Source organism: Abramis brama (genome assembly GCF_963993115.1).
Source record: "Abramis brama genome assembly, chromosome: 21".
In the NCBI taxonomy this organism is placed as follows: domain Eukaryota; kingdom Metazoa; phylum Chordata; class Actinopteri; order Cypriniformes; family Leuciscidae; genus Abramis; species Abramis brama.
Genome location: NC_139983.1, coordinates 34,008,182 through 34,023,168, shown reverse-complemented (window position 1 = coordinate 34,023,168; position 14,987 = coordinate 34,008,182). Strand labels below are relative to the sequence as shown.

Here is a 14,987-nt window from a genome sequence, read left to right as displayed (position 1 = left end):
GGATGTGGAACATATTTGGTTATGGAAAATGGAAGGCACCGAAAATACTGAAATTCAGGTGAAACCCAAATAGTCCTGATTTTCATGTTTGCAAATTAACTATGTCAATGTTTCAGCGGCTCTGAGAAGCGGATCATAATCATACGGCTTCATATGTGAACGGATGAAACACTCTCTCCTCTTGGACTGTGGACGTTTCATCTCAAGAATGAAATAAGGAAATGCTTTAAGATTAATTATTAATATCTGTTGAAAATAAAATTCAACTCTTGTGTCTCTATCAGGCTTTTTTGGGGGGGAATTATGTCTCAACAAAAGCTGAATTTGCTGTGGCTGATGACCGTCTGTTGTGCTTCATGCCAGATAAGTATGTTAATTAAAAATTTTAAAATGTAAACATCGTTACTTAGTGGCCTTATATGTTGTATTTGTGCAGCCAGCTCAGAAGACCCAAAACTCCAAGTCTGTTTGACATCAACAAATCCAGGTATACTGTGTAAATGTTACATATTTAATGTCTGAAAGCACTTGTGACGAATGACAAACTCATTGAGGTTGTTTCTGTTTTTCTTCCAGCTATAGATTCCAGCCAGGAGATAAATCAAGGGAATTTTCACAGAACCAATGTCACACTAAACATCTCTTCTCTAGGTAAAACCTGTGTATATTTTATTTATAGACCATTCTTGAGTTCAAAGATCTTAAAATAATTTTTTTCAACAAATGTAAAATGTTCTCTCTGGTTTTAGGACAGTGCAAATCATATAGTTTCAGCATAAACCATGAGGGGCAGTGTGAAGTCAGAATGAATGAGATGTTTGAAGGCATAAAGCTGTGGTTATTGCCAGATGTTCATTCTGCTGTCTGTCCCCCACTAACCTTGAATTTCATAGGTGCGTGTCGTCCTACAATAGACACAGTGACATTGTTGAAGGTTGTGAGTTTTTGGTGTTACTGTTCTTTTTCCATTTAAATGTACTTTCCACAGAAGTTTTCACTGTCCACTATGATTGATCACTGTTGTCGATGCAAACCATAAACAGATCCAAACACACTTAAGGCTAACATAATCAACCAAAGAAGCTGTTTAAATGAAGTCTGAATATTAATTGTACTGTAAGCGCTGCAATGTGTTTCTGAGAAAGAGCAGATCCTGGTTTAACCACAGACTATTTTAGATTATTTAAAGGGATAGTTCACTTTGAAATTAAATTTTGGTATGTTTTAGCTTACCTCAAGGGCATCCAAGATGTAGGTGTCTTTTTTTCCGCAGTAGTTCCAATTTTGATATTTTTAGGTCAAACCGTTCTTGTCTGTCAGTCATATAATGCAAGTCTATGGTCACCACCTCAAAGAGCATGCACAGAGTCCAAATTAAAACAATTCCCCATCGTCCAAATTAAACAATTCCCCATCGTAAGTACACATTGATGGCCTAAGACACGAAACGAGCGGTTTGTGTGAGAAAACGAACAGTATTTATATCGTTGTTACCTCTTGAACACAGCCACATCCAAGTGATCTGAGGGCGTGGGCGGGTATAGACATATACACTAGATGTCGCCTTGGCTACGGTTTCGTTCCAATGAACTGCAGTAGCCAAGGCGACATCTAGTGTATATATCTATACCCGCCCACGCCCTCAGATATAAATACTGTTCGTTTTCTCACACAAACCGCTCGTTTCGTGTCTTAGGCCATCAATGTGTACTTACGATGTGGAATTGTTTTAATTTGGACTCTGTGCATGCTCTTTGAGGTGGTGACCACAGACCTGCATTATATGACTGACAGACAAGAACGGTTTGACCTAAAAATATCAAAATTGAAACTTCTGCGGAAAAAAAGACACCTACATTTTGGATGCCCTTGAGGTAAGCTAAAACATACCAAAATTTTATTTCAAAGTGAACTATCCCTTTAAATTTAGTGAGACTTGTAATAATTCCATCTCTTCCCTTTTACAGGAACTTTGAATAATGTGAGCTGTCAGACTGAGTCACCATCAGGTATGATTTTATCCACATTATTTTATCTTTAATTTTAGTTTGTTTAATTATGGCAGAACAGTTGGTTATTTAAAAGGACAGGTGTAACAGGCCACTATGCGAATGAGCCTGTGCTTGCTTGCATTCTTTATATTTCTGTGCTCCTCACAGTAAATAAGAAAGGGAAGAACGAAGGTTGCATTGATGAATGTGCAGCTTAAATACCGAACACTTCAATATAAGATTACATTGTTAAACCAGTGTTTCTTAATTGGGGCAGTCAGAGAGGTTATTTTAAGGCAAGTTTTCACCAAAGATTCAAGACAAGATGAGCTGAAAATTTTAACAACTATGACAGCTAGACCAAATAGTTTCATATCGATTGTATTTTTTCATGCCACTGCTCTTTGTCTCAGATTTTTAAGCTAAACAGCTAAACTAACTACCATATTTTTCATGTAAGATTTGCATCATCTGCTTCCAGTTTTTTTAGCTGTACAAAAACAACCTGTAAAGCTGCTTAATACTGCAAACTGGTATTTGTTATCATATTAGGTATCTGTTGTTGGAAGTACACCAGAGCTCCTCAAACAGTATATAAAGTAGAACAATTGCATTCATACACAAATACATTTACTTTCCACAATCATATTCATATTCAGAGCTTGAGAGAGGTGTACATCGCATAATGGACTACTTGCACAATGACTTCCGCGTTCTACTTATTACAACTCAGGTATTTCCGGTTTCTATATCCGATTTTCTTGACGACCAGCTTGCATCTTCTTTTAGGGGACCTATATCCGATATCTGCACTTACACTATACTTGGTTAAACAAACGTTAGTAATGTTCATTTAGTTTTTTCCCTAACCGACGCCCGTCATTAACCAGTAACCGTCAAGATGTTATATTAGAATTGAATTATGTTTTGTTAAATTAGAATTAAAATAAATTAGAATGTATGATCTCCACAACTTAAGCTACATGAACCAACAATGTAAGCTTCTGATAGGCTGAAGCAAAGGCGATCATGGGCATGCCGGGAGTATGGCAGGGTGACGCAGTGTCTCATTCCCTCTTCAGGGAACTAAGGTTACATACTTAACCGAGACATTCCCTTTCAAGGGAATTTGCAGGAACAAATTACCCATGCCGTCATAAGTGCAAGTGTCTGTCCGTGTGAAGTCAGTGCACCTGCGCCCCTGGAGTAGAGCTGAGGTCAAGGTCGTAGAACCTCACAAATGTGTGCGGTGAGGACCAGCCTGCTGCATCACAAACATCTAGGAGAGAAACTCCTGACAGTAATGCTTTGGAAGCAACCATACTCCTAGTAGAGTGGGCCCGCAAAATCAAAGGTGAAGGCTCACCGGCCGACTCATAAGCAAGTGAGATAGCCTCGCCACCCACTTGCTCATCCTCTGCTTAGATGCTGGGCACCACTTTTTGGGTGACCCAAACCAAATTAACAATTGTTCAGATTTCCTCCAGAGGGCAGCTCTGTGGACATAAGCATCTAGGGCCCTAACTGGGCAGAGAAGATTTAGTTTCTCTTGGTCTGACGTCCAAGGGAGGAGGACAGAAGGCCTGCAGAGCTATAGGTCTTACAATATTAGTAGGAACCTTAGGAACATAACCCGGTCTAGGGTGAAGAAAAGCCTTTACCATAGCAGGTGGAAATTCCAGGCATGAGGGAGATGAGATACGAAAGGGATTGAATGTCTCAGATTCTTTTGAGAGCAACGTACACCTTTAGTGTGGAGGGGGATAACCCTCGGGAGAAACGCTCCTGCAGGAACTCCAGCACTTCACCCACTGGGCAGTTAACTGGGTCAATAGTCTCCACTTCAAGGCATAGTGTTTCCTTGTGGAGTGGAGGATGGTCTCAAATGAGAGACCTGAACTTATGAGCTGGGACCCCTCTGAGGCCAAGCCCACAGTTTCAACAATTCTGGCCGGGGGTGAAGGATCAACCCGCTCGCCTGAGAGAGAAGGAATCTCCAGAGGAGAGCCGTCGAGGAGAGACACTAGGTCCGAGAACCATACTCTGTCAGGCCAGAACGGGGCTACTAACAGAAGACGGGCCCCGTCCCAGTGAACTCTCTCCAGAACTCTCTGGAGCAGAGCGATCGGAAGAAAAGCGTACAGACGTAGCCTCGGCCACATTTGTACCATAGCATCCAGCCCAAGAGGGGCTGGCTGAGTGAGGGAAATTTTTGTAAAAAGTGGACAGTGTGTCGTCTCTTGGGATGTGAACAGATCTACATCAAGTTCTTTCATAAGAGTCTCTATTCCCCAGGCCTCAGCCCCTGCCTTAACAGGATGTCTGCTCACTGATTTAAATGCTCCCTGATTTTAAATATATGCTGCCCTCAGAGAGAGCAGTTTCCCTTGGGCCCATAGGAGGATCTGGTGAGTCTGGGAGGAAGTATTTCAAAGCTTGAAACACGGCCAGCATTTCCCGGCAGTTTATGTGCCATGAGAGATGATGGTCCCGCCACAGGCCTCGAGCTGAGCGACCACTCATGATCACCCCCCAAACCATGAGGGATGCATCCGTCGTTAGCATGACGCGACAACAAGGAGCTCCCAACAAAGGCCCTCGGAATAGAAACCAAGTTTTTTGGGGTTCCAAACCATGCCCAGAATAATGGTTCTCTGTGGAGAAAGCACACTCTTCTTGGCATTCAACCTCAACCCCAACTTTCTGATGTGGGCAAGAACAACATCTTAATGTCGAACCGCCAGATGCTCAGATTGAGCTAGAATCAACCAATTGTCGATAGTTTATTATGCGGATGCCCTGGACTCCCAGTGGAGCCATAGCTGCATCCAAACACTTTATGAAAGTGCGAGGTGACAGGAAGAACTTGATTTTGGTACACTTCACCCCCGAAAGCAAACCTCAGGAACTTCCTGTGTTGTGGAAGGATTTTAGATCTATAATGACAAACCAGTACTCTGTGACACGATTTGCTTCAGAGTAAGTATTTTGAATTTGAGCAACAGGTGCAGATCTAAAATTGGACACAAAAATTTTACTCTTCTTACAGAAGAGCTTTTCCTTTTGGTTTCATAAACAGAGCCTGCTTAGGGCCCACCACTGTGGGTAGGACCATGCTGAACAATGGTGGGCGAGACCTGAACTGAATGATATAGCCTTTTTCAATCATCTGCAGGACCCAGCGAGCTATAGGATCAGTAGACGTATCCACTCTGCCAGAAAATCTACTAAGTGTACCAGTCTCTCGAGACTGGCCTCTGGTGTATCTCGAACAGCAAGCAACCTGAAGCGGTGCTCTAGAACCATCCTCGGAAGGAGTAAGCAAGCGACCCTCAGGTAAACGCTCGGTGGGTACCTCTGTGTCCCGGCATGAAGGCGGGGTTGGCAGAACGCCCCCCTGAGGGCACTGAGGGGAGATGGGCACCGTATGAGGTGGAATCAGTCTTCCCCGGAGGGGTGCACCCTCTGAAGCCTGGCGCTGGTGCAGTCTGGACGTCTTAGATGAAGCCCTCTTAGACACAATAACGGTACTCAGATCTGCCTTGCCTTTCGAGGACTTAGCCTGAGAGAGTTGCACCGCCTTCCAGTCTTTTTGTGGTTTGAGCGCGAGACGCAACTGTTTTGTTCTGTTTTGTTGCACTTATGTGAGGAGCTGGATGACGGCTGGGGCTGCTTTCCCGCCCAGCAGCCCCCGAGACATAAGCTCGGCGAGGCAGGAATATCTGGAATGCCGCAGACTGCCAGAGGGAAGCTTTTCTCATTCTCCTTCATTCCTGCGAGGTTCAGGCAGAGATGCCTCTCCGTGGCCACCAGGGCTGCCATAGAACGGCTCACTGACTTGTCCGTTTCCTTAGTGCGGGTCCCTCAGTGCGGGCCACTCCGGGTGAGAGACAAATCAATGGCAGCTTCTGAGTATTTAGCAAGCGCTCTGTGTGTGAATCTGTGTCCCTGGGTTTTTTTGTCTGTCATAAGAAGTTGCAAGGCGGGAGTTTTAATCTATATATATAAAAAACCAAAACAAAAAAAAAAACATTTTAATGGCGAGCGAACAACATTTCAGGAAAGTTCCGTCACGCCATTGGACTGATTCCATATGTGCTTCACAATGCAATCAAGCAGGGGCGCTCCCGCAGCGTTTTCGACGCAGCGCTAGTTCCCTTGAAAGGGCCTATGTCAACAGTGATGAATATGCATGCTTAAATTACAATACATGTATAGGTTTATAGATAAACAACACAATATATTTAGCCTAATCACTTTAATATTTGAGATCCAAAAGGACAGATAGCCTATATCATTAAAATCCATCTCTTATATATTACTTTGTATTTAAGGGAATGAAGGATGTACATATGTTCTGAATTTTAATGGAAGTGAATGGATGAGTGTCATCTGTGTTGATGAAAGATCAGCTACTTTAACATCAATGTCATACAAAACCATTAACAATCCAACAACCAGTTCCACAACACCCAAGATAACTTACAATCTAACTACAGATGATCTAAAAGACAAGGATGGATTTATTAATCCCTCAAAAGCATCGTAAGTGTGTGGTTACCAGTGTTTTGTAAAATTAAAAATCTTATCACAGAATACAGAGTGATTATTCAATTTTGCAGAGACGCCTTGGACAATCTGGAGTCTAAGATGGAAGATATGGAACACAAAAATATAAGCAAAGCAGACATTGTGACAGGGGATGTTTTTGGTCTTCTTCACATACAAGATGAGAACACAGAAACCAGAGACATATGTTACTCTTCATATACGAACAGGATAAAAGTAAGACTTGAGAAACAATAAAACATGGTATGATTCTGTAAGCCCGTTTATCGGTCCAAATGGGGGTTTCCGCTAAGACGGGTTAAGGTCTCTGCTTGTTACTGTCTTGTCGCAACACAACAAGATTAAATGAAATACATTTTCTCATGTATTACCTCATTATTTCATCTGACTTCATAAATGAAAAAGGTTTTAATGATATCTGAGCATCATTAAAAGTGAGCATGTTTGATTATTCTTTTTAACTCTTTAATTATATTTTACCTACTCAGACTAGGAAACTATGTCGCTTTTGAGGTCCTCACGCCTTCTGTTTTACGCGGGTCTCACGATCACAAACTTGCCAGCTTCGATCACTAAACAGAGGTAATTGGGTATACCTGAGATGGTCACATTCACGCTTATACCAAAGTATAGCCCCCATGGAATTTCATACACTTGAATTTAACGTTTACTTCAGTAGAGGTATGGCCACTACTAAAGATATAAGTCGACCAACTTTACTTCTCTTATAATAGCTTTGGATTGGCCATGCCGTGATTTCTAACGTACACTTCTAAAGTAACTTTAAATTAAAACAGAGGTAAGACACACCCAAATTTAGGTTGGTCAAACAGCATTTGCTGCCCTAAACGGAAATTCCCTTCTTGTCTTTGCAAAACCAAGTACACTTGAATTAGTGCCAAATATTAGTCGTCACTAATCTGACGCAGATTTGAGGTAACATACGAATCCGTTTAATCTACTTGGGAAAACAGTTTCAGAGCAAGTCAGAATAATCAAATGTAACAATTTATTATGTCAGGCAAATGTATCATGCCAATTTCATAATCAGTTCAAAGATAATCAATAACACCAAATAACACCAAATCAATAACACCAAATGCTCAGAGATAAAGAGTAAAAGATGTAGGTGAAACCCGACATTTTGAAAAATACATAATGCTGAAGTCTTAGAGATCCTTTAACATTATGGGCTGATCTGAGTTACAGAATCACCCTGAGCCTCTTGTTGCAATTCATTATATACCCAGACCTGGTGTGCAGGTTATCCCTAACTCTTAAAAAACTTTATTTACCTTTTGGTTTACTTCTTTGGGAAGGAGACATTTGTACCAGTCACACTGAGACATTTCAAATGATACAAAACATGTATAAAACTGTATAATAATCATTCACATTTAAACCACATAGATTTTTGGGTGAATTTCAGGTGATCTCAGCATGAGAGAGAGGGAGTGGGGGAAGAGGGAAAGAGATGTATTCTGAGGTGAAACTTGCGTCTCAAATGGTGATGCTAACTTCTCAAGAGAGAGTTCAAATGTTAATTTCCAGAAAGGTCCTTTGTCTTCTCGGGGAGTGGTCGTTCCTCAACCAGACTGCCCGGCATTTTCTAATTTCTCAAGTCTTACAATTCCTTATTTATTATAATTCTTGGTTACACTTTATTTTAAGGTGTCATTGTTACAATGTAATTATATATTTAAGTACTGAGTAACATTAAGCAAATACATGTACTTACTATAGGGGTAGGATTAGGATTTGGTTTAGGGTTAGTTGCATGTAATTATGCATAATTTACTGTTATTACTATGGTAGGTACATGTAACATATGTAACAAGGACACTGTAAAATAAAGTGTTACCTAATTCTTTTTTTACAGGTTGCTGATTGTCAAAGTGACCTGCAGACAAACATTCCCTGGTCTGTAAAGATTCCCACCGAGGCCTTTAATAAATCACGACTGGAAAACCATGGATGTGCGTTACTTGGAGTTCTACTTTTCAAAAACATGGGAAAGGTACTCACAATTAAAAAAATAAAAAAATCCATGTTTTAACATGTTTGTCCATGTTTTTATGGAATTTATGGAATAATTTTTGGAGGTTTTTTTTTGGAATTTATGGAGTTTATGGAATAATTCACCAAATAAATTGTCACTTATCTCTGCTCCATCATGACACAAATCTCTTGACTTCAGAAGAGCTGGATATTAGTACACTGTCATGTTCACTACTGTTATAATGCTTCTATGGTGTGTTTTTTTTAATCCTTTTTGCAATATTTTAATTGTTGTTTGAAAAGACATAAAAATTCTAAATTGTGTTCTAGTGAAAATATAACAGCATAAGATACATTTTTGGGTGTACTTTTCTTTTAACAAATGTTTCTTGATCTATTGTGTTCATACATGTTCATTCATATTTGATTTGCTCTATTTCTTATTTAGGATGAAACTAAAAATTACACTGTTTTGAACAATGAGGTTTATGGAATAACAATGAAGGCCAATATCTCCGACCTTACCAACAACATAGAAATGTTCTTTACACAGAAAGATCTGGTAATAAAGGTTTTGTTGTGAAACTTATTTTTATATAATGACCAGACACTGTAAAAGCAAAATAAAAATGTTCTTACAGGTTGGTGAGGCGTCCTGCAGTTCTTGGGATGGCAAAGGTACATTTATTTATGGCTGTTTTGATCAGGTAAAATCAAAAAACTAATTCATTTGATATATTTCATTCCTCACTCTCTTTTCTTTGAAGGAAATCTTACATGGACGACGTCTGGCTGTGAGACAGAAAAAATCAACAATAACACCATAAAGTGCTCGTGTTCACATCTGACGTTCTTTGCAGTGCTGATGGTGAGAAGCTTCTCAGAGTTTCATTTAAAGACCTCATGAAATCAATATCAGAGTCTTTTAGTCCACTATATGCTAGTGAGCTTGTACAAGTTCAATAAAGAAACTTAACAGATAAATGCATTTAAAATTTAAAGATTTGATTCTTGCTTACAAGCAACAATAGGTTATTAGAAAAATCATCCAGCTGATCAGTGTGTTTCTGTTGTTTTCTCAGATCTCTCCTCCAGATGTAAATGCAAACATCACAGCGCAATATGTGGATTCATTGAGCTTCATCACTTCTATCGGCTGCGGCATCTCCATGTTTTTTCTGTCCGTCGCTTTTTTCATGCATTTCCTGTTACGGTAGAGTCTCTTAAATATAACATATAGTTACTTTAAGTTCTTTGACCATTCGCTTTTGCACCTCTTTTGGATAAACGTGTCTGCTAAATGCATAAATGCATGTTAGAAATACAGTTTGTTTTTTTATATTTGAACAGGAAAGCCAAATCAAATCAGGCCACGAAGATCTTGATGAACATGTTTGTGGCTTTGTTTCTCCTGAATTTATCCTTTTTGTCAAACGAGAGCGTCGCCAACACAGGAGACAAGGCTGCGTGTGTCTTCATAGCGCTGCTCATGCATTACTCCATGCTGACTACATTCACCTGGTTCTTCATTCAAGCTCTTCATATGTACTTATGGCTCATCAGACAGAACATCACCATCACAAACTACATGAAGAAGATCACCGTGTTCGGCTGGAGTGAGTTATATGGAGAAACCATCTGTTATAGTGTTCACTTAAGAAAATATATTGTGCACGAGACATATGAACTACTGTCATGATACTTTTATGGTGTTTTTGTCCTTTTCTTGAGCCGTTCCTTTAAAGAGCATCTGAGCACTCAACAATAATTTTAGTATTTTATAAAAAAATGTTTAGTTACCTATTCATTTGAAAGTTGTGTGTCTAGTATCTGTAAAACCACATTTTTCCATCTTAAAAATATATCTAAATTACACCATATGCTCTCATTGACAAATGCAGAACAATTAGTTCATGCGTTCATGACCTCAAGGCTAGATTATTGTAATGCTCTACTGGGTGGTTGCCCTGCACGCTTAATAAACAAACTACAGCTGGTCCAAAACGCAGCAGCTCGAGTTCTTACCAGAACCAGGAAGTATGACCATATTAGCCCGGTTCTGTCATCACATTCTGTCTCATTCTGTCATCTTAATGCATTATAGTCCTTCACGTCTATTGCGATCTCAAAATTCCGGCCAGTTGATAATACCTAGAATATCAAAATCGACTGCTGGCGGTAGATCCTTTTCCTATTTAGCACCAAAACTTTGGAACAGTCTTCCTAACATTGTCCGGGAAGCAGACACACTCTGTCAGTTCAAAGCTAGACTAAAAACACATCTCTTTGACCTAGCATTCACATAACACATTATAGACTTCTATAATTCATTGTTAGGCTGCATAGATTAGGTCAGCCAGAACTGGGAACACTTCCCATAAATCCTGATGTACTCGTTACATCATAAGAAGAATGGCATCTACGCTAATTTTAGTGTTTTTGTTTATCCCGAGGTTTTCCCGCAGCCTGTCGGATCCAGGCCGTATCCAGATCTGATGAAGGACTTGCGCCTGGACCCGATGTCGTAGCGGGGTGCTAAAGTGCCAACTAGTTTCTCCTTATGGAGGATCCCTTTACCACTCTACAGATAAAGCGTTGTCGGGAAAATTCAGTTCAAACGCGCATACCAATAGACTGAACTCGTAATACGCATGTGCATGCCATCAGCGTTCTCACAGGTTTCGCATTAAAAGTCGGTGTAGAGTTTCCTGTTAAAACGGTGTTGTGTTAGCGGCCCCCAAGTTAATAACTAATGATCGTTGTGACCGAAGTGAATCAATCAAATTAACTTTAGCTGGAAAATAACTTTATTCAAGAACTGCTATAAAGACAAAACAATCTCTGTTACTTTAAACTATCCTTGTATCTCTGTAAAGCCGCTTTGGAACAATCTACATTGTTAAAAGCGCAATATAAATGAAGATGACTTGACTTGACTTGACAATAATAATCCTGGTCTCCGTGTGCTTTCAGCGTTTCCGGCTCCAATAGTCGTAGCTGTTGTTTCATTAGGAGGATATAAAGAAGTGATCATGAACGCAACATCTGGAAAAAACACACGAATGTAAGTTGTTCTGATGTCACAAATGCATAAAATAATAATGAAGCTTTAACATGTCAACATTGTCTCTTCTCTTCTAATTATAGGTGCTGGATTACAGATCCTTTCATTCACTACATTGTGAATATTGGCTACTACGCTTTAGTCTTCATCTTCACGACAGGAATCTTCATCATGATCGTCACTAAGATTGTCCAAGCCCGACACGTAAAAGCGGCTGACGGCAAGAGAAAGACGTTCAGAAAGCAGCTCATGATGGTGTTGAGTTTGTTCCTGCTCTTCGGCCTGACGTGGGCTGTGGCGTTCTTCAGTTATGGGCCGATGCTCATTCCCTCATATTACATCTTCACTGCGTTTAACTCGTTTCAGGGTGAGAAACAATCACATACATCATTACATCTGGTTTAGTAGAATGCTTCTATTTATCCACACATAATTGTTTATTTTATATATAATTATTATTTTATTAAATTGATATTTTATTCTTTTTAAAATATTATTTATTAATTAATTTATTCATTCATTTTATTTTATTCTTTTTATTGATTATAAGGGTTTATAATGGCAGTTATTGTAACAATCAATTTGACCATAAGCATTTGGCCCAAAGTGTATTTTTGGTTACATTAAAAACATGCAAATTACTTTAAAGGTACTGTATGTAAGTTTTTGACTGTACTAAAACATAAAAATACCATAATATGTTTGGAGATATTTAAGAAACATGGTTCACATCAGTTCACATACTTGTTTCTCTGAAAAACAATGCTATACATTTAGTTATTCTCCTTTGAAAATATGCGTTCTGTGTCGGAATGTCTGTCTTTGTTTTGGTGACTCCGCCCTCTGCCAGTTTACCCAATTATATTTCGGCACAGCGGAAAACAGCGTATTTCAGTCATGGAAGCCGGCAAACTAAAAGGGTCAGAAATCAAACCTTCTACCTGTCCTAAAAAGCCTCGGCATCCATCTAAAAAGCTGTATGATCACAAGTATAATAAAAGCTTTATAAATATTGGAGATGCGCTCGAGAGATGGAGACAGCATTCATTTTGAAACCTTTCTGGGTTTTAAGCTGAGTTTGCAAAAATTTTCCTTGATAGGCAAGTAATTTGCTATAGTTAGTTTGCTAATGTATCCAGACTATTAGCAGGAATGAATATTCAAAGTAAATTCAACATTCAGACAGTACTTGTGTTCAGGGCCACATTAAGACTATAAGGGGCCCCTGGGCTTTAGCCCTTGAGAGGCCCTTCATCCACCGCAACTATTATCAACATTCACTCAATCTTCTTAATCACAAAGAGCAAGTTATTAGCATTTTATTTTGCAGGATTAAATGCCATTGACCAAACATCCAAACCTATAGGTCTGTCATTTAAAATATACACAAATATCACTACATGAACTACATATTGGCACATAGTCCGAACTATTTGCACATCAGCTCAATCTTCCTATCAAATCAGCCTTTTGTTTTGTAGAAATAAATGCAATAAAACTTCATATACCAAATACCATGTTTCTCTTACCGTTTTTTGTGTTTGTTTTTTTCAGGGTTTTTCTTCTTCCTGTATTACTACCACATTCATAATGATGTTGCGGGAAATTTCTCTGATGATCCAGAAAGCTCCAGCTCCACCATAACCATCGTTCAATCCAGAATTAATGTTGTGGAAAATATTTAAAATTAGCATAATTAAGGTTTAAGTCTTTGTCTCTTAGACTTTCTTAGACTAATTTCTTAAACTGAGCTGCTGTTTAAGGAGAAACTGTATTGTAACCAAAATAATAAAATTTCAATAAAATTTTCACCAAAGACAAATGTTCATATGATGTTATGTTTATAATCTTTAATGAGTGAGAACTGTTTAAAATGATGTATCTACATTAAATTATGACCCTAAAAAGGCCAACTTTACTGAAATCACTCAAAACAAATGACAAATATCTGTGATGATCGTTACTAAAACCGTCTGTTATTGTGGGAGCATTGAATTGTGCTGAATATCAGTGATGTTAGATTTATTGAGAGTTATAATCCATGTTTGAACATGTGTGTGTCAGAGAGACACAAACTACAGGATGAAACTAAAGTCACACGCCTATGGATTCAGATATTTGCTTGTTCACACACTCGGATGTGAAACATATTTGGTTATTGAATATGTTGCCACGCAAACACTGTCAAAATCAGCTAATGACTTCTGCATTATTTAATGTGGCTTTAATGTGTTATATCTCTGAGAGCCTCTCATGTGATTATTATGAAGATAATGCAATGTGTAAATAACATTCATTAATCATGATGTACTTTCAGTGGCTCCAAAAACATTTATTCAAATCAGTCAAACGTGTAAATATGTGAATATCATTAATTAAGACAAAATTATGACATTTATGTTTATGTCAATATATTATTATTATGACAAAATATTACAGCAAGTGCCATTTATTGAAAGGAAAGAAAGAGAAAACACAAACTTTATAAACAACATATAGCCTAAGATTTAGTTTTTTTACTGTTAAAACTTGACATTTTCTGTATGGGACTCTGAATCTAACTATAGCAAAATAATCTAAACATTGTCTAATAACCACTAATAAAGTGTATGCTTTCATTGGAATCTTCTTTCTACTATTATTAAATATAATTGTACTTACATTGTTCTCTGTGAGCAAATGCGACTTGATAAATTGAACCTGAATATAAACAAATACTGATATTTACAGTTAAAGCCCAAAATAACATGATTTGCATGTTTGCCAATGAACTGTTCCAGCGGCTCTGAGCTGCGGATCATAATCATACGGCTTCATATGTGAACGGATGAAACTCTCTCTCCTCTTGGACTGTGGATGTTTCATCTCAAGAATGTAATAAGAAAATACTTTAAGATTTACTACTGATATCTGTTGAAAAGAAAATTCAGCTCTTGTGTCTCTCTCAGGCTGTTTTTGGGAATTATGTCTCGACAAAAGCAGAATTTGCTGTGGCTGATGATCATCTGTTGTGCTTCTGTCACAACACTGTATGAACGAGGACACAGAGATAGCGGTAACAAAGGTTTATTTATACACTGTATGCAGCTCCTGATAGCAAGGAAGCATAAGAGGTCAAACTCAGGGAATATAACGTAGAACTTAGAGTCTCTTGGATGCATGAAACAGATAAAGTCACTCTGGATACTGGGCTGGATTACGTGAAGCTTCGGTAGTTGAATCAAGCAGGACTGGTCTTGATCGTGGGGTTCAGAGATAATCACCGGTCACAGATGCTGCCTGTGAAATACACGGAGAGATACTGAAAGTCTTGAGCTGGAGAATACTTGCGGAATATCAAGGTCGTTTAGGAATCAGGCTGGTAT

The 14,987-nt window shown here is 38.8% G+C and overlaps 1 protein-coding gene across 1 annotated transcript; it reads left to right on the top strand.

The window, feature by feature from the left end:
• Positions 1-215: 215 nt before the first annotated feature.
• LOC311072105 (adhesion G-protein coupled receptor G5-like) lies at positions 216-14,244 on the top strand. Its single transcript, XM_084096854.1, has 15 exons — positions 216-487; positions 577-651; positions 750-893; positions 1,968-2,009; positions 6,326-6,536; positions 6,614-6,776; positions 8,440-8,577; positions 9,007-9,120; positions 9,200-9,236; positions 9,326-9,426; positions 9,641-9,771; positions 9,909-10,174; positions 11,532-11,622; positions 11,706-11,989; positions 13,177-14,244. The coding sequence occupies exons 3-15, from the start codon at positions 806-808 to the stop codon at positions 13,305-13,307; spliced, it is 1,797 nt and encodes a 598-aa protein (XP_083952980.1). The 5' UTR covers positions 216-487; positions 577-651; positions 750-805; the 3' UTR covers positions 13,308-14,244.
• The last annotated feature ends 743 nt before the right edge of the window (positions 14,245-14,987 follow it).